Source organism: Neltuma alba, unplaced genomic scaffold, assembly GCF_004799145.2.
Source record: "Neltuma alba isolate B1F8T4 unplaced genomic scaffold, ASM479914v2 tig00013398_pilon, whole genome shotgun sequence".
Lineage (NCBI taxonomy): Eukaryota > Viridiplantae > Streptophyta > Magnoliopsida > Fabales > Fabaceae > Neltuma > Neltuma alba.
In genome coordinates, this window is record NW_021637656.1 from 278,799 (window position 1) to 300,306 (window position 21,508).

The following is a 21,508-nucleotide window of genomic DNA, read 5'->3' on the forward strand; positions in this document are numbered from 1 at the left end:
TTACTCAATTTTATGGGCAGAGAGAATCAGACAAAAATCAAAGTTGGTAGCTTGGCTCTTTGTTGAATAAAACCCACTTCCATCATCGCTCTCACACCCAGATAACGCACTCCCTTCTCTTTCACTGTCTGGTTCGAAAGGTCCTGGCTTGAATATGAACAGACCAGCCCCACCTGAACCACTCTCACTGAACAACCAATCATGAACGTCCCACAAAACTTGCACAGGTTGTTTATTCACAATTACAGTCTGATTCCCACGAAACTTCCATTGCAAGCTTCTTACATGGATCATCACTATCCCATCAATGCTCACCCACATTTCTGGGTCCTTGTTCTGCCCTGAACTTGAACTCTCCACAACTATGTCGCTCTCTTTACCGCTCTCGTCGAAGCACGCTTTTGTTGAGAAGCTTTTCTTGGCGAACACGTTTTCTTTCTTCATCACCAAGACTGCATCAGTTAGTGGAGATTTCGCCTTCGTTCTCTTGTGGGCTTTCCTCTTGTAGTCTCCTAATAACAAAACAATCTCTTCGTCGGACACCAGTGCAACGTAGTAGTCACTGCATGGCTCCGGGCTGCCGGAGAACTTCGCCGACCGGAGGTCCCAGTAGACTTCGACTTGGTGGCCGTCGACGATGAATGATTTGTAGCCTTTCTTGCTCCAAAAGTGCCATGGCTTCACGTCAATCTTGCAGTTGTACTGAATCTCACCTCCCAATCCATCAACTGTTAGGTGTAATGAATGGTTCATGTAATTTTTTGTCCATAATATCGTCACGTTTCTCCAATATCCCACCATGTTGACTTGATAAATGCTCGTGACTGTGCTTTGAGTTGATTTGCTAGGCACAGGTTCTTCTGCAATTCTGTCCACTATAGGTGATCTTGATGACACTACCTGTTCTCGAAAAGAACGATAGAATGCCATATATTTCTCTCTCTCTCTCTCTCTCTATATATATATATATATATATATTTATATTCTTCCCTTAGAGATTATCTAACATAGCAATATCAACGGAGGATTTAAACGAAGCTATTTGTTGCAGAGCGGCCTCGCTCTGGGCAAACGCAGTGTCACAAAAATGCCACCTTTAAATTTTTCCCCCCCCTGTTTCTGAAGAAGCTATTGTTGAGTTATTTGGTTGGTTTCTGGGTTCTTGATCATTTCCCCCAGAAGATTGATGAATCAATCATAAGTTGTAGACCTGACCTGGGAGTTGATTCTCGAGACGGTTTTGACGGATCAAAGCTTTTGAATTAGATTAAGAAAGAAATTGATGATGAGAGGGGTTGGAGTCTGGGGAAAACGATGATTTGAAAAGAAAAGTGAATGAGAGAATTTTTTTTGGGTTGAAGCAGAGAGAGAGAGAGAGGAATGAGGGAAGAAAGTTAGTTTTTGAGGGGAGAAAATTTCTCGAGGGAGAGGCTGAAATGAGAGATGAGGGCGAAAGAAAAGGGAAGAATAATAAGGCAATGTGAAATTTTTAGCATATATTTATGTGTTACTTCAGCCAATTCCACAACTGTTATGAGCTGTTTGAAAACAGACATGTTAGTTAAATGAATTATAAGAACCAGCTTTTCACTGATGCAAACTACAATTTTTCTAGTTTTGGCCAGGTTTTTCTTTTTGTTTTTCCTTTTAAATCGTAATTTTTTTTTGTTTTGTATATCCTTTTTTCAATTTTATTAAAAATTAAAATAATGATTATTGGTAGCATAAGAATGAGGGGAAAACGTACTTTGAATTTGAGGGAAAGAAAAGCACTGAATGTTTACATATAAAATAAATTAACCTCATTTAATCATTAAAAAGGTTTGATTAATGTTTTTAACTTTTTATGGTTTCTTTTTTACTATATTTTTAATTTCCAGAAGTTTTCTTTTCGCCTGAATAATCTCTAGAAGGCAAACGGTAAAAGAGGTTAATCATGTTGAGCAAACTTATTAAAATAGACAAAGTTCTTGCAACACCCTTTTTTTGGTATAAAAATTCTTTTAACACTTGCCTTTTCCATCTATAGCAATCCAAATCCTCAGAATGTCTAGTTTTTTCTAGTATTCATCATGCTTGTTTGGATTAATGTTGACAAAAGTCATTATTCTTTACATTTATTTTTCAGTCAACATAAAAATTATTCTTACTTAACTGCACCAAATGACAAAGGCATGTTTTAATTGTAATATTATTCTGATTATTTTGATAATAAAAAGATGAATTTAGTTGGCCAAAAAAATGAATTTGGTTATTAAAATGAAGATTAAAAAACTAAATATTAACACCTAAAAAGATAATTGAATTTTTATGATTAAGTACAGCCTCCACCCTGGTCAAAAAAAAAAAAAAAGTACAGCCTCCACTTTTAAGTATAACACTTTCATGCCTGTTTCACTACATGCCAACTTTATTTCTCAAAACATTCTTTAGGCCGATCCATATCTATCATGGGAACAACAATTGCGTTTGACTGCATGCAACAATAACTTCAACACTCTAGAAATAACAGACGCCAAAAAGGACATTTCTCAGACAATCCAGGCAAGCAATTTCATCATCTTCATGAATAGCCAGCCTACTTGTTCTGCTTCCCATGCCTAATGATTCCCATAATACTTGCTCACTTCTCTCTGCTTTGTCCTCTTTCACATGTTATATTAACTCAAATAAATGCACTTGTCATACTACAGAAGTCAATTTATCTATTACTTTGTATAGAAAGAAAGAGATTTTGTCACCAAAAAAAGAAAAGAAAAGAAAAAGATTTCAACATAAGAAGCATTAATTTGAGAAAAAAAACATATCTATTGCGAAGAGAAAACAATGCACAGGTAGAAGGGTAAGAAAGGGGCTAAATTTAGGTTGTTTATGATATATTACCATTTACCAGTAGTCTCCGCAAGAGCAAAAACCATCCTTGAAATGATGATACCGATATCCATCACGCATAATAAGTTCCCTTGAGGTGACATAAGACATTAACTTTATCACCAAGTGACAGTCATCACAGACACGAAGATTTTTCATCACACGTATGGGCATCCAAGACGGCAAGCTAATTAGGCCAAAGGCAAAAGCAAGCTTTTCACTATGGTACTTTTGGCTCCGATGACCGTCAACAGCACAAATGTATCTTCCTGTATCTTCTATCTTCTTCGTCATCTCTTCCAATTTCATGTAAATTTCCTTTACCTGTGGATGACTGGTGTCATCTACGGTGAATACATGCACCCTGTTGTCAACCTCTACCCAGCTACAACCTGGGCTCTTTCTAATTCCTTTCTCTTTCATCATCTTTCTCACATTGGCAAGACCTTCTAGCTCCCCAGAATCAGTGTATATATTTGATAGAAGAACATAACCTCCGGAATCTTCAGCGTTCAACTCCATCAAATTTTTTACTGCAATTTCTGCTAATCTTGGGTCATGATGGATCCGACATGCTCCTAGCAGAGCCCCCCATACAGTGGCGTTTGGCTTAAAAGGCATTCCTTCTATCAAATTCTTGGCCTGATCTAGTAGCCCAGCTCGTCCAAGCAGATCTACCATACAAGCAAAATGCTCATTTGCTGGAGAAAGGCCAAAATCTTTTACCATGGAGTCAAAATAATGTTTCCCTTCTTCGACCAGTCCCATGTGACTGCAACCAGATAAAACAGAAACACAACTTATATGATCAGGTGTGCACTCTGTCCTCAACATATCATTAAATGTCTCAATTGCTTTCCTACCTAAACCATTTTGAGCATATCCTGCCATCATAGCATTCCAAGAAACCAGGTTTTTCTCATTTATTGAGTTAAAAACTTTTTGCGCTTCTCTGATTTGCCCACATCTTGAGTACATGGTAATGATAGCATTTGAAACTGCAATGTCAGAACTAAGGCCAAACTTTTCAACTTGAGAAGCAACTTGCATCCCAAGTTTTAAAGAAGCCAAGTCAGCACATGCGCTCATTGAAGTTGTGAGGGTGATCCAATCTGGTTCAATTCCTTTCCTTCTCATTGAAATAAACAACTTAAGACCTTCTTCCCAACCACCATGTTGAACATACATGCTTAACATTGAGTTCCAAGTAATGATATTACGCTCAGGCATGTTTTCAAAATATTCCCAAGCCTTTTCAATGTCTCCTATTTGAGAAAATGCAGTTATCATTGCTGTCCAAGATATTATATCTTTAATCGGCATTAATCCAAATACGCGGCCAGCTTTCTCAATATTTCCACACTTAGTATACATTGTAATGATAGAATTCCCTACAGGAACAGATGAATCCATTCCACTCTTTATTGTATATCCATGAAGTAATTCTCCAATTGTGGCATAGTTTTGACCTGAACAAATCCCAAGTACAGTGGAAAGGGTAAACTCATCCAGCTTCACTGGAGACCACCTCATTTGGTTAAATAGTGCTAATGCATCTTCTTCACGTCCAACCTGTGCCACTCTACTGATCAAGGAAGTCCATGAAACTTCATTATGTTCTGCCAAATTGTCAAATACACGCCTTGCAAATTCTAGGCACCCACATTTAGCATACATGTCAACCAGCCCACCCCCTGTAAAAGCATCAATATTATGTTCCATGCGAAGAATCCGAGCATGCAAATGACTACCCCACTCAAGATCAAATATGCTAGCACATGCACTTAGTACACTACCATGGGTCATAGAATTTGCTCGAAATCCCTTAGAGCACATCTCAACAAACATACTGAGACTCTGGACCCCAAAGCCATGTTGACAGAGAATTGAGATCATTGTATTCCAAGAAACTGAGTCATGTTCAGGCATCTGAGAGAATGTACTGAGAGCCTTCTGAACTCCATTTGATCTAGAATAACCATATATCATGCTGTTCCAACAAAATAAACTTGGATTCTCAATGTTAGAAAACACTTTCTCAGCAGAACTGACAGCTCCACACTTGATATACATATCAACAATTGCATTATTAATGCAAATTTCACTAAATAAACCTAATTTCATCACAAGGCCATGCAACTGAACAGCCAATTTAATGCAGCCAAGGCAGGCACAAGCCTTCACTGCACAACAGAAGGGAAACGGATCAATAACATAATTAAAATCCCAGGCCATTAACATTAAAGTTTTAATACTATCTCCAGGCCTTCCATTTTGACAGTAGCCTGACATCATAGTGGTCCAAGAAATCGAGTCCCTTATAGGCATTTTTCCAAACAGATCCTCTGCTTCCTTCACCCAACCTGAATCTACAAACCCATGGATCATTGTATTCCAACTGAAAATATTACGATGATTGCTATCGCTGAAAACCCGAAATGCATCATCAATCAACCCACAATTGCAATACATATGAAGTAGATTGTTCTGCAAGAAAGTAGAAGTGTCCAGACCAGAGATTATGAGTTGGGCATGAATTTTCCGTGCAATAGGTATCACCTCAATCGAAGAACAAGCCTTCATAGCATCATAAAACTTCTGGGTTATTTCCATGTAAGACAAGTGAACAGAGTGGTCATGGCTAATAACAAGTTTGGGAGACAAGTTTTGCTGGGTAGAAGCTGACATATAATGAACAAGTAAGTGTGGAAGGTGTCGGAATGCTTTAACTTTAACTTGACAATCTCTTCCAATCAAGCATTTGTAAAGTTGAACTCTCATTTGACTGAGAAAAAAAAAAGGAATTCAAATTAAATTTGAAAGAGGGCTTTATAGGCAAATAAAACATTAGTCTTCAAATTACAATTGTATAAGCAGGGAATAGCAAGAGTCAAAAACAAAAAAGAAGAAAAGATGTAACAGAAATGAGTACTTACATTTGTAAAAAACAATTCACCATTATTAGCAAGTGAAGTGAATCCCAGAAGAGTCAAAAAATTCATAACAGTAAACTGTAAACCCTATGACTATAAGCCTAAGCCTGCTTCAGAGATTAACGGGATAAGGGCATAAGGGAAAGGGAGACACCAGCTCAAACATACATGTCCCCCATATACCAATATAAATTACAACTCTTAGAATGATAAAAGCGATAGTCGAAATTTATAAACAACATTCTGCCTTTTTTGGCCATAAATGTATCCTAATCCTTGTTCAAAACGACTTCTTCAGCACTCTTAGAAACTTGACCACTAAAATGCTCGGTACATGAGCAAATAACGCAGAGAGACGGGAATATCCTTACCTCCTGAATTGAGATTTGGACTTTTGGAGTATCACATTTATGATATCATATATGAATATCCAAAAAAGCCCAATTACCAACTGTTGGGATACTCGACTCCAAAATTGAGACCTCCAAAACTTTTAGAGCATTCAGTTCCTTCACCTGATGTCGGGAAGGCATTATTCATAGCGCCGTTAAACTCCATTATAATAAAATGATTCCAGTGGCACATCCTTTAACAAAATAACAAAACTTCAGCTTTCTATTTACCAGGAAGGGTACTCCTCTATGGTGATCCACGGCCTGTTGGCTATTTTCTTGCCGCTGGCTACCATCCATCGTGCATACAGAGGATTTAGCAACTAATAGAGAAGTTGGGTGCAAGCAACTCAATCACACTTACGGAAGTACCAGCTTAAAAGTTATACGATAAAGTTAATCCAAATCCAGTGAAAATCAATCTAATGGTATGACTGATGTTATAGAATCCATTTCTTCACCATTCTGCATTAAAAAAACAAAACAAAATCAGCGACCCAAAAACATAGAATAATGATGAAGTAATAAAAATTAAAAAGAAATGGTGCATAAAAAGTCAAGGATAAACTTAACAAAAGAATGCACACAACACACGCTCCAAGCTCAATACCCAATCCTCCAAATTTTATTAATGGAAAAAATGTCTGAAGATTTTTAAGCCAAAAGTTGGTTATCACTTTCAAATTCTCCAGTTTCTCCAAGGCCCACCTTCAAAGAAAAACTAAATGTCCTTAATATCTCTATCATCTGACAAAAATTAAATAGATAGACAGCCGATTTTTTTAAAAAAAAAAATTGAAAAATGACCAAGCACACGAGTTTCCCTCAGCTTGCAAAATGGAAGAGATGACTTTAATTCTGTGATTGACAACTTCCACAAAATACGTTATTAGGAAATGAAGTCTTACTACCAGCTATCCGTACTATTTCCTTAATCTTCATTTGCTTCACCAACGCTGTCTGGTTCTTTGGAGGAGGAGGACCGTGTTGTCTGGCGTCTGTGTGGAGTCGAGTTTATCATGCTTGTTCGTGGCTCAGGTCTGACTTAGACTTCGCAGGCGTGCTTCATTCACAGCTCTGAACGTTCGGAGATACAGTGAATCTTCGCCGGCCTGTCTCGGTCTGGTTTGCAAATCCGGTGTCCTGGACTCTTCCGAACTTCTGTGTGGTTTCTTTGGTGATTCTTTCTGGTTCGGGTTCCGTTCCATAGAAACGATTCGTTTTGTTCAATGCCCAGCATTGCAACCGTTCGTATAATCAACGGTGCAGCAATCATTGTTTATTTTTACAACAATTTTTTTTTTTTTGAGTAAGTTTTACAACAATTTTTCCTTCCTTCTTGAGAACGCTGGGTCAGAAATCCAGAATGCAGCAAAAATCCCTCAGCAGTGAGCGGCTATGATGATATTACAGTTAACGGCCACGATTGGTCGCTTGAACCTAACGACGTAGTTTTAATGATGGGCTTTTGCTCATATCGCATGGAATGCGGACTCCATCATCACCATAGACAGAGGTAGTAATATGAACTAAATTATAATCATGACAGGTTAGGACTAGACAGTGCGGGTTAAAAAAGTCTCTTGTAATAACAGGTTAGCTTTTAGCTAACCCGTCATGGTGGGTTGACGGATTATTATTATTTTTTTAAAAAAAACATTTTTCTTTATACAATATAAAAAAATATAATGAAAATTTTATCTTTCTTTCAAATACTTGATTAAAAACACCAAATAAGTAAATAATATAGATATTTTTAAATTTTTTAGATAGAATATAAAATATAATAATATACGTATAATGATTAATCAAATTTTAAAATATAAAAAAATAAATAAATGCGGATTAGCCCGTGGGTTAGTGGGCTAACTTGCCATTGGTTGTGGATTAGGTAGTACGGGTTGAAAAATTTTGTTTACGGGCAGATTGCTTTTTAGCCGACCCTAACCTATTATTTTTGGTGAATTGGCAGGTTATTACCAGCCCTAACCCCAGGTCCCTTGAGTTCAAACAAACAAGGGGTTTTATTAAGAGAGAATTATGATGAGATCCAAAAAAATAAAAATAACAAAATAAGTTTTAAATGTTATCATTCTCTTTGTCATTACAAGCTACTTAAATTGTTATTATAATTTCTTAGTAATTATTTTTTTTGGGATTTGATTGTAATTCACTAATTCTCCTTTTTATTAATTTATTTCATAATCTGTCCATTCTTTTTTTTTTTTACCAGAATAATCTGTCCATTCATTGAACAACTAATACGTTACTTGAAATCTCTATTATGAAATCGATTACGTTGAGAACAACTTAAAAACTAATAAAATCAGCTAAAATATTATATAAAGGCGTAATTCTTGTATAAAATAAAATGATATTTTTTGATTGATTTTTTCTTGTTTTATTTTAATAAAATCATCTAAATTCATGCTCATGTTACAATACACTCCAAAAAAAAAAAAGTTCCTTGACCTAACTATGATGAGAATATCAATAATATGACGATAATTATTTATATCATCATTTCTTTTAAATCACAATAGGATATCATATTCTTTTCAACATCAAACACTTCTCCTAAGCGTGTAGCTATGAGTTTAAATATTTTGTTAAAAGTAATAAGCGCGTTGTTATAGCCAAAAAAAAAAAAGGAAATTCTTTTCAAACTGAAGGTAAAGAGGGAGGCATATAATTAATTAATTAATTAAACACCAAAATCATTGAATGACAAAATGGTTGGAACCGTCCTTTGAAGAATCTCAACAGTTTAGATAAGTTTGGCACTTTAGCATAATTATGCTTATTAGGTTCTAATTGCGTGGACATTGAGTTCTAAAAATCCTATAGTTCAACTTCAAAGAATGGGCGGGAGAACCTTGCGTGCAAGAAATAACAGTAGACACTTTTTCATACATATCTTACATAATTTGAAATTAAAAAAAGCATGCTCTTCATTTCATGATTTATTCATGACTTATTATAAATTTCTACATAGTTGGTAAAAAAACAAAATTGCTACATAAAATGAAACTTCATGTAAAATTGTAATATTCACAAATTATGAATAATATATATGTTCTGTCTGCAATTCACACTGGGAAACATTTTTAATTTAATTTTGTAGTATATATTGATATATATATATATATATATTAATCATTCATTAAACTAAATGAAAAGAAAACAAGCCGAAAGAGAAAAGGTCGGTGAAAATGTGTGGAAAAATGTTTCCAGCGAAAGTACAATGAAGCTTCAGTCTTGGATTTGGGTCGTTGAAAACGTTGAATTTCTAGTCTGATGAGCCGTGAATTTTAATTCTTCCTCAACTCTCTGTTAGATTTGGTAAATGGTGTGTTGCGGCTTGAACATGTCAATGTGAAAACACAGATATAATTAATCTTCATTTACTTATATATAATTTCATTTTCATACATTTTCTAAACACATGATCTATAATATTACCTCCGACTTTAATTATAAGACTTTATTTATAGTCTACAAATAAAGCCTTATAATTAGGACCAAAGGTAGTATTATATGTTATATAAAATAAAAAATGGTTAATATCATTGTTGGATCCTGTAGTCTTGAATAATTAGTTTTGGTCTTTATAATTTCAAAAGAACTCTGTCTGAACTTAAATATAAAGATTAAAATCAAAACTCGTTAAAAATATAGAGATTATTCATTAAATTTAGAGGAAAAATTATAAAATTATAAGGACCAAAACCAATTATTTAAAATTATAAGAATCAAAACAAAAATTCCATCAAACTCTCAAAACTAACAAAGGTATTAATCTAATGAATAAAATAAGTTGCTTTTGTTTACGGTTTGTGACAAGCTATAAACTTAATATTTTATTGGCATCTTCCCCACAAGCGTTGCTTGGAAATTTACATCATGCTCTCTAAATTGGACTCTTTTTCCTCTCAATTATTGGCATGGTATTGGCTATTATTAATTAGTATATTAATTTTTTCTATGGGCAATCAATTCCTATAAATAGCAAATGCGAGGCTTCGGTGTTATTGGCCTCCGCCTCCATCCATACAAGTTCACTTCTATAATCATCTCTCTCTCTCTCTCTCTCCAATCACATTTCGGATATCAAACTTTCCCCAGAAAATCATGAAGGTATGGGAACTAAATTTTAAAAAAAAAATATTAGGAGTATTTCCTTTCATTTTGTTCTTTTCTTTATACAAAGTAACCGTGGCTTGGCTTGTTGTGATTATTCGATGGCGTTGAAGTTTATTTTTTGAGATTTTCATTTAGCATCCACCCATCTATTTGATATACAAAACGACACATGAAATCAAACAAAAATGTTAGGAACATTAATTCTTTCTTTCTTTTTATTTCCACATCAAACAATGAATATATTATTTATCATTTGTGATGTTCATTAGATCGAAATATTTTGCTTCTGTTCAATTACTGTTGAATTAATATTTCTTGTCTAGTTAATTGATATTTGCGCCTTTTTTAGTTATGTTCCTAAATTAAATTTCAATACTCCCACACTTGCAATGAATAGAATAGAATGGAATGAACAAAAATGTTTTATTCATATATAAACATATCAGGACGAATGATCGTCCAACAAGACGTAAATTTTTTCCCCCCCATCTTTTTGTGTGGTATTTTCTCCTTGCAAGTCCTATTTTTCATATATGAATAATTTGAATTTGGGAAAATTAAAAGTGAAAACGAGCGATGAAGATAGTTGGGTTGTGATGATGAACTAATCTTGTGTGAATAAATGCAGCAAAAGGTTGTGATAAAATTAGGGCGCATGAACAACCACAAGCTGAGATCCAAAGCCCTGAAGATTAGTGTTAGCTGTTCTGGTGAGTATCCATATACTGAATTTACCCAAAATTTAAGAAGCTAACTTTTAAATGCTTCTGTAGTCCTAAATATTTCTTGTAATGGGAGGGGTTGTTTTAATTCTAAATGTAAGATTTCAATATATTTTGCTTCCTAAATTTATGATTTGTTCTCCAAATAATTTTTATTAATTGTACTTATTAAAGAGATTTCTGTCAAAATGTGGTTTTCAATCCAAATGGTTAAAGGGATATTTTAGAAAACTAATACACATTTTTTATAAATAACTAATTTAATTAATTTTTTCAATTCCTTCGAATTAATCGTATGGTGGCTTCTATATTTAGAACCTAATCAAGAGTGTTAAGAATGGTTTGTTAGAGCAAGTATATTTTATGATGATCATCGAACTTTGTTAAATGAGAATAAAATGTATGGATGTGCAGGAGTGGAAGGTGCAAGATTCAAAGGGGAAGAGAAAGAGCAAATAGAAGTGATAGGAGAAGGATTGGATATAGTTGAGCTCACAAATATGCTTAGAAAGTATGTTGGTCATGCTGAGCTACTTAGTGTGAGTCCCATGAAAGAAGAAGAAAGGAGGACAAAAGATACCAAAATTAACACACAATTTGATTACAAGACAGTTTCTTATTATCCAGAAAGTGTTCCCTATTATCCAATTCATCAATGCAGGACTTCATACCAATATCAAGACCCTTATTATTGTTCCATAATGTAAGGGAAGATAATTGTTAGATAACCTTTTTCAAATGTATTCCATAAATGATAAATCTATGAAATGAACTCTACCATTTATGTCTCATAGACAGTGACGCCTAGATCTTCATGGACTTGTTCATTATTAGCAATCAATAATCAGTGAGTGCACCTTTTTATTGAGTTTATTCTATAATTTTATATCAACCTCAATGTTTATTTGGGAGGTAAGAAGTTGCATTTTGCTATGGAAGCTGATATAATCAACTATCAATCATTCATTAACTATATTTTTAAAAATCTTATAATACCTTATTCGTTTAAAAAGTAGGCGGTATGACAATGTACAATTTGAATATATTCATTTAATGAGATTTAAATGATATCATGATTAGGATTTAAATATATTAAATTAAATGGGAAGCAATATAATTAAATGGGATTTTAATTGGAGGTTTAAATGAAAAAATTAATAATTAATTTTAGATTTGAATAATAATTTTAATTGGGATTTCTATATATTGAATTAGATGTAAGTCTTATCTAATTACATATTTAATCAAACATACTAGTCTGTGTGTTGCATGAGGGAGAAACTTCTAGTTGCAATTTTAAATTGCTGCGGAACGAGAGTAAATAATAATATTTTATTTTAATTATTTTAATTTTTAAAAGTTTAGTATGTTGTTCTTTCAAAATATTCTATTGACACTTGAAATTGTAATGCCAATATTTTTCACCAACAAAACTAATGGCGTTAGAATTAGATGCTCAAAAAATAATTTATAAAATTAAAAAATCAAACTAAAATTTGTATAAAGTAAAATAATCAAAAGTATAAAATTATTGTCAAAAGAGGCCAAAAAAAAGAGAGACAAGAGCCAATGTGGCCTGCCGCATGCCCAAAATAGATAGAATATATAGAAACTAATAAAGGTTAAGGTCTGCCACCTAAAATATTTTTAAAGGTACATCTAGCAGTTAAATAATAGGATACTCTCGTTAAAAGGAGAGTTTGAAGATTGTTGCAGCGCTTAAAAAGGCGCATTTACAACCAGGTAAAATATGTAATTTGGAGCTAATTCTCACATGGTTAATGTTCTACCTCAACTAATGACCTAGGTAAAATTTGTACTCCTCCAGTTCTAAATATAAGACCCCAATTACAAAGATCTTATATTTAAGATTTGAGCAGTAATTTTCTTCAGCAGGAAGATGACCGCAGCCCCCTCTTACAATGCTGAAAAACCAGCTCGCCTTGTGCTTTAATGCAGGAAGCTCGTGCCAAAAAAATTGGGCGGATGTTTGTGTGGTGTTAGGCCGGAGATGCTGATTGATCCAATTTTGATATGCTAGGGGTAGAATTGCATCCAAAATATTCAAGAATGATGGGTACACCTCTAAAAATATTTTAGGATCTTAACCCCACTAATAATAATAGAAAATGACAAATAAAGACCTTCAATATGTGAAATTGCTAAATGGGTTTCACAATATGAAAAACAGTCTCAACAAATCCGATCTTATAATGATAGTAGAATGTCCGAAATGCCCTTCTTTTTTCTCTTTCTTCCTCTTCAAATCTCCTTCCCTTTCTTTCTTCTCTTCCTCTCTCTCTCTCTCTTTGTCCTTCTCTTTCCTCTTGTTCTGTCATTATGTAGCACGCCATATCTTTTCCAAGCTTATGATTGGAACAAGTATGATAATTGTATTTCTGTGGCTAAATCAATTAAGGTGTGGGATGTGAGGAACAAACGAGCTCCAATTACAATGCTAAATGGGCATGGCTATGTGGTAAAGTGAATAAAGTTCTCGTCTTATATGTGGAATTTGATGGTTTCTTATTCGTATGATATGACTGTTTGCATTTGGGATTTTATGGTTGAGGATGCACTTGTGAGTAGATATGATCATCATAGTGCATTTACTATTGGTGTTGATATAAACATGCTTTTTGAGGGGCTTATGATAGTTCTAATCTGTAGTTTTATACATTGAGAGGAAATGAAAGATGAAGTTAATGATGAAAGATGTTAATTGAAGGAGGTTGTTGTTAATTTGAGGTGCATTTATCATTGAATCTTGCATAAACTAGATGCTGTCAAAACATTTCCATCTTTTTGTTATTTGGCTTACCATTGTTGTAATTTTGCTTGGTAGTGTTGTAACTATATAATGTGAAAATAATGAGGATGCCGTGATTTTGAAAAGAGAAAATTAATCAGTTCTATATTATGACAATATAGAGCTATTTAATATTGTCCACTTAATCATAAACGTAGTGATAGAAATGCAGTGACAGAAACATAGAAATTATATCATTTGCCTTATTAAACTTGTCATCTGCTAAAGAAATATGAAAATTCTACCATTTGAACAGAGAAAATTAAATTCGTATAAAATGTTTATTAGAAGTTGTCATTCACTTTATTAAAATTATTATTCGCCTAACTAAACAAGTAATGAATTGCTTATCAGAACTTATCGTCTGCTAAATAAATGTGAAAATTGTCATTTGAAAAGAGAAAATTAAATTTGTATGAATTGCTTATCAGAAGTTGTCATTCACCTCACTAAAATTGTCATTCGTCTAACTAAACTTGTCATGAATTGCTTATCAAAACTTGTCATCTGCTAAATAAATGTGGAAATTATCATTTGAAAAGAGAAAATTAAATTTGTATGAATTGCTTATCAGAAATTGTTATTCGTCTTACTAAAATTGCCATTCTCCAAGAAATAATAGAAATTGTCAATTTAACACAAATCTTAAATTCTGATTAATTGCTTATCTAAAGTTATCATTCACCTTACTAAACTTGTCATTCGCCAAGGAATTGGGAAAATTCTGTCATTTTGGCATAGAAACTTAAATTCCTATGAAATGATTATCGAAACTTGTTATATGCGTTACTGAACTTGTTATTCGCCAAGGAATTGTGAAAATTATCAATTTAACAAAGAATCTTAAATTCCTATAAATTGCTTATCAGAAATTTCATGACAAGTTGCCATTATTTTCACATTACATAGTTACAACACTAACAAGCAAAATTACAATAATGGTAAGTCAAATAACAAAAAAATAGAGGTGCTTTGACAGCAACCAGTTTTTGCAAGATTCAGTGATAAGTGCACCTCAAACTAACAACAACTTCCTCTAAATAACATCTTTCATCATCAACTTCACCTCTCATTTCTTCTCAATATATAAAACTACAGCATTAGAACTGTCATGAGCCCTTCAAGAAGCATGTTCATATCAACACCACCAGTAAAATGCACTTCAATGATCATATCAACTCACAAGTGCATCCTCAACCATAAAATCCCAAATGCAAACAGTCATATCATATGAACAAGAAACCATCAAATTCTACATATAAAGGGAGAACTTTATTCACTTTACCACATAGCCATGCCCATTTAGCATTGTAATTGGAGCTTGTTTGTTCCTCGCATTCCACACCTTAATTGATTTGGCCACCAAAATACAATCATTATACTTGTTCCAATCATAAGTTTGGAGAAGATATGGCGTACCAAATAATTATGATAGAACAAGAGGAAAGAGAAGGACGAAGATAGAGGGGAAGAGAAGAAGGAAAGGAAAGGAAATTTGGAGAGGAAGAAAAAGAAAAAAGAAAGACATTTCAGATATTTCATCATCGTTTTATATTTGCAATATAAGATCAGGTCTGTTGAGGCCCTTTTTCATATTGTGAAACCTATTTAGCAATTTCACATATCCAGGAATCTTTATTTGCCATTTTTCCAATAATAATTCCGGTAATGCAAAAAAAAATCTGGTAATAAAAAATGGACACTAATAATTTTCGGCATCAATATTTGATAAATATGTTAAACGGGCTACAACTAGCCCATAAATTGATAGGCTTTTACAGATGATCCGATCTTTAATATAAGATATATTTAACTAATTTGATTAGATTAAAAAATTAGGTAAGTTAGTTAATTATAAGAAATACGACATATTTTTTCTAAAACACCGTAATTATCTTTCTTAATATTCTTTCTTTTTTTTCTACTTGATTATGCTTGAGGGAGTATCTAAGAGTAAGTAAAAAAAATTGATAAATATTACTCCTCCGGTCCTTATTATAAGACCCAATTTGACTTTTTATTTGGTTCTAATTATAAGACTCAATCCATTTTGTCTCTTATATTTATGCATTTTTTTCCAAGATAATCCTTCTAATAATGATAGTTTTAGCCAATATACTTAATTAGCAAGGATATTTTAGGAATGACAACACTTATTTATTATAAATAACCAACTTAACTTACTTCCTTAATCTCCTCAAATAAGTCAATTGGGTTTTATAATTAGGACCGGAGGAGTATATTTGTATTAGGCTGAAGCCTACGGTCTCATCAGTTCGACCCGAACTCAACCCAAACAACTAGAACAATCGTCGAGGAAGGAGCCCGAGCCCACGAGTTCGAGCTTCGATTTCCTGGCGTTGCGGCCAACGAATCCGGGCTTGGCTTCGCGCTTCTTTTCTACTTGTAGGAATCTCTGATACGCATAGTAATTCTTTCCATGTCTCTTGTCTGAACTCGTTGGAAGCTCTGTGACTCCTCTCGAAGCTATTTTTTTTTGCTTGCTTACTGGGTGATTGGTATGTATTTTGAGCCTCAACTTTGACATTGATTTTGTGATTTCGTGACGGATTTTTTATTTTTAATTGAACATAGTATTTTGCGTCTGAGCTTTAGCATTTTGATTGAGATTTGGTTCCTCTGTCTTTAAAATCTCGCGCTCTGAGGGCGTTCTTTTGTCTTTTTTAATATAGAGCACTTTAGCAGTGGCTGTATGGTTGCCCGCGGGAAAATATCTCTCTGAAGTGTTTTACGGTCTGAAATATTATTTCTCAAATATAGTACTCAATAGAGTTGAAACACCCGCTGGCAAATTATGAAATGGAGGCTCCTTTCTTGGACGCCTCTTATCTGTTCGAGATAATTTGGGCGGGACTGAACATGGTAGCTATTGATGAAAATTAAAAAGTGATTTGGTTATCAATCATGGTCGATGAGAGTACTGTGGAAGTTAAAAACAGCGGAGTCGACGATGTGACGCTCTTTCTTTGCATATTGAGATATTCGTTAGTAGCATAACTCCTATAGCATGCTATATGGTTCTTTTTCTGGGTTGCCCCTTATTTGTTTGACATAAAATCTCATTATTGTCTGTTAGGAGTCTTGCCGTTGTGATTATTTGTCAGATATAGTAAGTTTGATGTTTGAATGGAAGCATCGTTGATGACATTGCTAGCGATTGCCTGCCATTATCTTGCCTGTTGTAGAATTTTATCACAGTCAGAAATGTAATCTTAAAATATAAACTTTTTTTTTAAAATTGTTTCTTGACTGGAGAGGCAAGTAAAAGCCTGAAGGAAACAATCCTGTTAAAATTAACAAATTACAAACAATCCGAAGGACAATCCTCCAACCACGATAGTGCCCTCTGAGTGGATACTATGTTAGTCCTGAACATTGATGTTAGAGCAGTTTATTTTTTTAATAATGTTTTTTGGGAGAGATAGTAATAGTTGTAAAACGTTTTCTGGGGTTAAGTTAATTTTCAGATTAAATGGTGTGTTGTCCTTAGGTTAAGCACGGAATAGCTTGAGTACAGCTACATATATGAATCTATATTGTCATTGTTTTAGTTTGTTCTCGAGGGCAATTGCTACCTGAAATTGTTAAATGTTATCATGTGCAAAAAAATGCTATTCACACTATTTATATGCTAGTCACCTCAAAATAGCTTCTTCTCTGTCTAGTATTGTTTATGAGGATACTTTTAGACTTTCCTGTTGGTGCATATTCATAATTCTACCCAATTTTGTCTGCTGCAAGTTATGACTATGTTGACTAAGATGTCTTTCTTCTAAGCTTGTACGGATCTCAAGTTTGCCTGCTTGTCTCGTTTGATATCTACGAACATCGTATGGGGAAGCTTTGATTATGGAAACCTGGGTGGGATGAAAAACCTTCCCCCAAAACTTATTGCATCCCATAGTATTTAATGCGTGACTGAGGCATCCTGCACTACCTTGGTTTCCATAAATTATGTCTACTTAATTTGTGCAAATCTGCAGGCCTGAGTTTATTTTTTCCAATAAGATTGAAAGTTGGTACACACACTCACGCACGTGCTTACTCTGAGACCCTGGACTACTTTTGGGTTAAATGTTTTTCATTCTTCTTTGCAATGCACAGATATTGAGGAAGGAAAAGTTTTGTTTGAGGTTGCATATTTCTATTACATTGTGCTGATTTCCATACATTCAGTGGGTTCTGGCTTGCTAAAAATTCAGTCTGAGATGGTGATTCCTTCTGTATTGCCAGCAAAATGTTCAGGTTTCTTCCAACTCTTCGATTTTGCACATGAATGCTTGATTTTGCTTTTATTTGACATTTTTCTGTTATGTTTTATAGTTTTCCTTCATCAAAATATTCCGTTTTTATCAAAGTTTCCGGCACACTCTGCTACCGGAGTTGTTCACCACAAAGCCCTTCCTTCAACATCTAGAACAGTAATGATGTCTTGTCTCTCTTCCTCTTCCTAACTTCCTCATTCACATTGTGGCTCTTTTATTGTGATTTTAAGGGGCAATATCATTAAGATTATATTGTTTTGTGTGAGCAGATTCATAGAGCAAAGATAAAATATTTTCCTAGAAGCCATTTTGGCACCAAACTAGTGGTGTCTGCTGCAAAGAATGATCAATTGAGATTTGGTGATGAATTCCCTCAGGAGCCTTTTTGGCTGAGTCTCATCACAGACGTGATATGGTATTGTTTGAAAGTTTATCATGAGACTGCAGTATAAATAATATAATGTTTTTATTAATATCTAATTGAGTTTCCTAATTCTGTTTCTATACAATAGAAAATAAGTTATATTCACCCCGTAACTGCGTGTTCAATCTCAGGGGAGTAAAATCTTTATTTGCATTTTTGGTTGAGCAACCGAGCCAGTTGAAGTACATAGAATGGCCGAGCTTTAGTAATACGGTAAGTCTCAGAAGTTCATAGTTCGGAAAAGTATGTTTTACATCTCAGAATTAAGGTCTAACTATTATCCTAATATTTTATATCAGTTTCAAGTGTGATTGGGGGGAAAAAAATCCCTTGGAAAGAGTACAAAACACTCCATTTAAAGTTTTTTGGTTTTTATCTTGTGAGAAAGAATATGAAGAGTGTGTGTGTGTGGTTTTTTTTTTTTTTTTTTAAATGTTAGCTGCACAGAAATATATTTAGGTTTTAATATAGGGGTTAGAATGTATTTTCCCCTTTGTCGTCACACGTGAAATTATAGATCTGAGTCTTCTTGCGATCCTGGAGATTCCCATGTCACAGCCACAGTTTGCCTTGCTTTCTGAGAATTTGTTGATTGAAGATTTTGAATTGTGGGACTCTGCAGGTAAGGACTGCTACTCTGACTCTTGTCCTTGTTGCACTGCTTATTGTGGCACTCGCATCAGTTGATTCTGCTCTCTGCTACATGTTGGCCTTGGTTCTTCGAAAAGCCTAATAATTGACATCGCAAGACAAATTTTACATGTGCTCTGTAAATGTTACTAGCAATTTCAAAGTAGAGTAACCAAGTATAAGCAAATTTGCTTGTTTGACTTTAATGTTGAGTCTTTAGCATGTGATGCTTGTAGAATTGCACTTAGAAGATATCTATATTAGCATTAATGGTACTGAAAAAATTCAACATCTGTCACATGATAGGTCTGAAATTGTACTAATAGGTGCCCTTTCTTGGTGAAAAAAATATTAACTGTACAGGAGTATAAACTCCACAAAATTTTCTGATCTGCCTACTTAAACCTTGATCTGACCAAACATACATCATCAAGAGGGATGCTCTAAAAGGTACTCTTCTCTTTGAAGTTACCATTATTATTAGGCGTTGTACTGATACTGGACCACGTCCATCTATAGTATTGATCGGCCCTTAAGACTAGGCCAACCCAAAAGGCATAAACTAACAAATCCTTCTCAAGCTCAACACCTATGACCTAACATTATAAAAATCCATGATTGAAGAAGCTAGTTTAGAAAGTCATTCAAGTGTGTTTATATGCAAAAAAAGAAAAGAAAAGGTCTTTACGCGTGCCCCCTTCAATTTGGATCCAACAATACCTTGGGTTCGGATTAGTCATAGATTGGAAGACTTGCAACCAAGCGATATATAAATAATCTAAACAATTTAGATTAAATAAAAAAGTTTTTTTGGTTGCTGAAAAAGTAGCATAGAATCAGTTCTAGAAAAAGTTTTTGTGGAGGGGAAAAAGGGGAGGAATTATTCCCCGTTTAACATCCTACTTAGTTCCATGTCAGAGTATCTTTTGTGCAAAATTAATAGGAGTACTCGTAATGCTTGATGGAAAGAATCTCTGTTTACGAAGTTTGAGCAAATGAGAAAGACGAGGAACACCCACGTCTAATGAGATGTGTACACCTGGGACAGCATGGCTCCGTGTATTTTGGCCAATCAAATTTATTGTTCTGCCTTCCCCAAACTTGTCCCCACTTTACCTCTTCTCTTTATGTCTTCCTAACTAACTCCATACTCCGGATCCAGTTCTGTTTATAAGGTGGAGAGGAGATTTTTTTTTGCTCAAGCTGTCTACTTCTTATTATTGTGTGGTTTGTTATTTTTTGAAAAGGGTAAGTATTAAATGGGTGTAAATTTGAAAAATTATTAAATTTTATGATAGAGTTAATGAGGCATCATACTTAATTTTGATGAAGTATTGAAATAACTTATAAATAGGATAAAAAGAATTACGTTGAAGACAGACTTAGTTTAATGGTGCTATGCTGGCATTTCATAGTGCGGATTATGAGTCTGATCCTGACTTGCCCACTTAAGAAAAATCATATCAGTAAATTTGGATTTTAAATATTCACATTCTATATTAGAAATATTTAAAAGTAGTAGTAACTGTTAAAAACTTAATCATCTAAGTTGTATCCAGTACTTCGTTTTTGAAAATTCTCAATCCTCGTACTCCATTCTTTGATCATCAAAAGAAATTGGACTCTTCTGCTTAAGACATTTTTGAAGTATTTGTTTTATCGTATCTAATCAGCGCCACTTGGCATACTATAGTGAGCTTGACGCCTCTGCGGTTTCACGATGTTTTAAAAACCTACCATTTTCTCGTAACATTGTTATGCAAAATGACATTTATAAACTATACTGGTCATGAGTACTAATGGAATTGCCCCTCCAAGGGGTTTTAACATTTTTGGATCACTATGTATGGCCTTTTGTCGTGTGGATACGTTTAGCGATCAAAATCTAGTTCTCAGAAAGACAAACAAACAAACAAAAGTGACTTCTTTCCTTCCCACTTTTAAAAAAGAAAAGGAACAAAGAACAAAAAAAAGAACAAGGATAATAATAAGCCCCAAATTGATGGACTCTTTCTCTTTCTTTCTTATCTACCAAGGAATAAAAAACTCTCTCATGGAATTCAATTTTGAGTGACCATTTTGTTATCGTTTTCCAAGTTTTATGAACATTTTTCTCTTAGCTAGCCATAATGTGCCTCCCTCTCCTTCCTATGCTCTTCAAATGTGTTGTACTAGCTTTGAGTTCCCATTTTCAACATTATATTTTAACACATTTTCAATGAGAGTGGTATAACAACATGTTAATTTCTCACAATGTGTAGTGAATTAAGATTTAAATTGCCGTGCTCGATCATATTT

The 21,508-nt window shown here is 34.0% G+C and overlaps 4 protein-coding genes across 7 annotated transcripts; 2 read left to right on the forward strand and 2 right to left on the reverse strand.

The window, feature by feature from the left end:
- On the reverse strand, nucleotides 1-930 carry LOC114737041 (uncharacterized). The gene has a single exon (XM_028924937.1). The coding sequence runs from the start codon at nucleotides 928-930 to the stop codon at nucleotides 1-3; it is 930 nt and encodes a 309-aa protein (XP_028780770.1).
- A 1,441-nt stretch (nucleotides 931-2,371) lies between these two features.
- On the reverse strand, nucleotides 2,372-7,281 carry LOC114737014 (pentatricopeptide repeat-containing protein At2g13600-like). Of its 4 annotated transcripts, none has more exons than XM_028924898.1 (3): nucleotides 5,808-6,254; nucleotides 2,884-5,656; nucleotides 2,372-2,645 (listed from the first exon to the last, which is right to left on the reverse strand). In XM_028924898.1, the coding sequence occupies exons 1-2, from the start codon at nucleotides 5,828-5,830 to the stop codon at nucleotides 2,887-2,889; spliced, it is 2,793 nt and encodes a 930-aa protein (XP_028780731.1). In that variant the 5' UTR covers nucleotides 5,831-6,254; the 3' UTR covers nucleotides 2,372-2,645; nucleotides 2,884-2,886. The 4 variants fall into 4 exon arrangements, with proteins under 4 accessions (XP_028780731.1, XP_028780732.1, XP_028780730.1 ...); XM_028924899.1 differs by lacking the exon at nucleotides 5,808-6,254 and adding exons at nucleotides 6,287-6,661; nucleotides 7,108-7,281 and having other exon boundaries at nucleotides 2,633-5,656; XM_028924897.1 differs by having other exon boundaries at nucleotides 2,633-5,656.
- A 2,994-nt stretch (nucleotides 7,282-10,275) lies between these two features.
- Nucleotides 10,276-11,854, forward strand: LOC114736997 (disease resistance protein Pik-1-like). Its single transcript, XM_028924877.1, has 3 exons — nucleotides 10,276-10,333; nucleotides 10,968-11,049; nucleotides 11,476-11,854. Exons 1-3 carry the CDS (start codon nucleotides 10,328-10,330, stop codon nucleotides 11,766-11,768), a joined length of 381 nt encoding a protein of 126 aa, XP_028780710.1. The 5' UTR covers nucleotides 10,276-10,327; the 3' UTR covers nucleotides 11,769-11,854.
- Nucleotides 11,855-16,181: 4,327 nt separating this feature from the next.
- Nucleotides 16,182-19,622, forward strand: LOC114737013 (uncharacterized). The gene is made up of 6 exons (XM_028924896.1): nucleotides 16,182-16,298; nucleotides 17,996-18,136; nucleotides 18,215-18,312; nucleotides 18,426-18,571; nucleotides 18,712-18,793; nucleotides 19,203-19,622. The coding sequence occupies exons 2-6, from the start codon at nucleotides 18,100-18,102 to the stop codon at nucleotides 19,311-19,313; spliced, it is 474 nt and encodes a 157-aa protein (XP_028780729.1). The 5' UTR covers nucleotides 16,182-16,298; nucleotides 17,996-18,099; the 3' UTR covers nucleotides 19,314-19,622.
- Nucleotides 19,623-21,508: the final 1,886 nt, after the last annotated feature.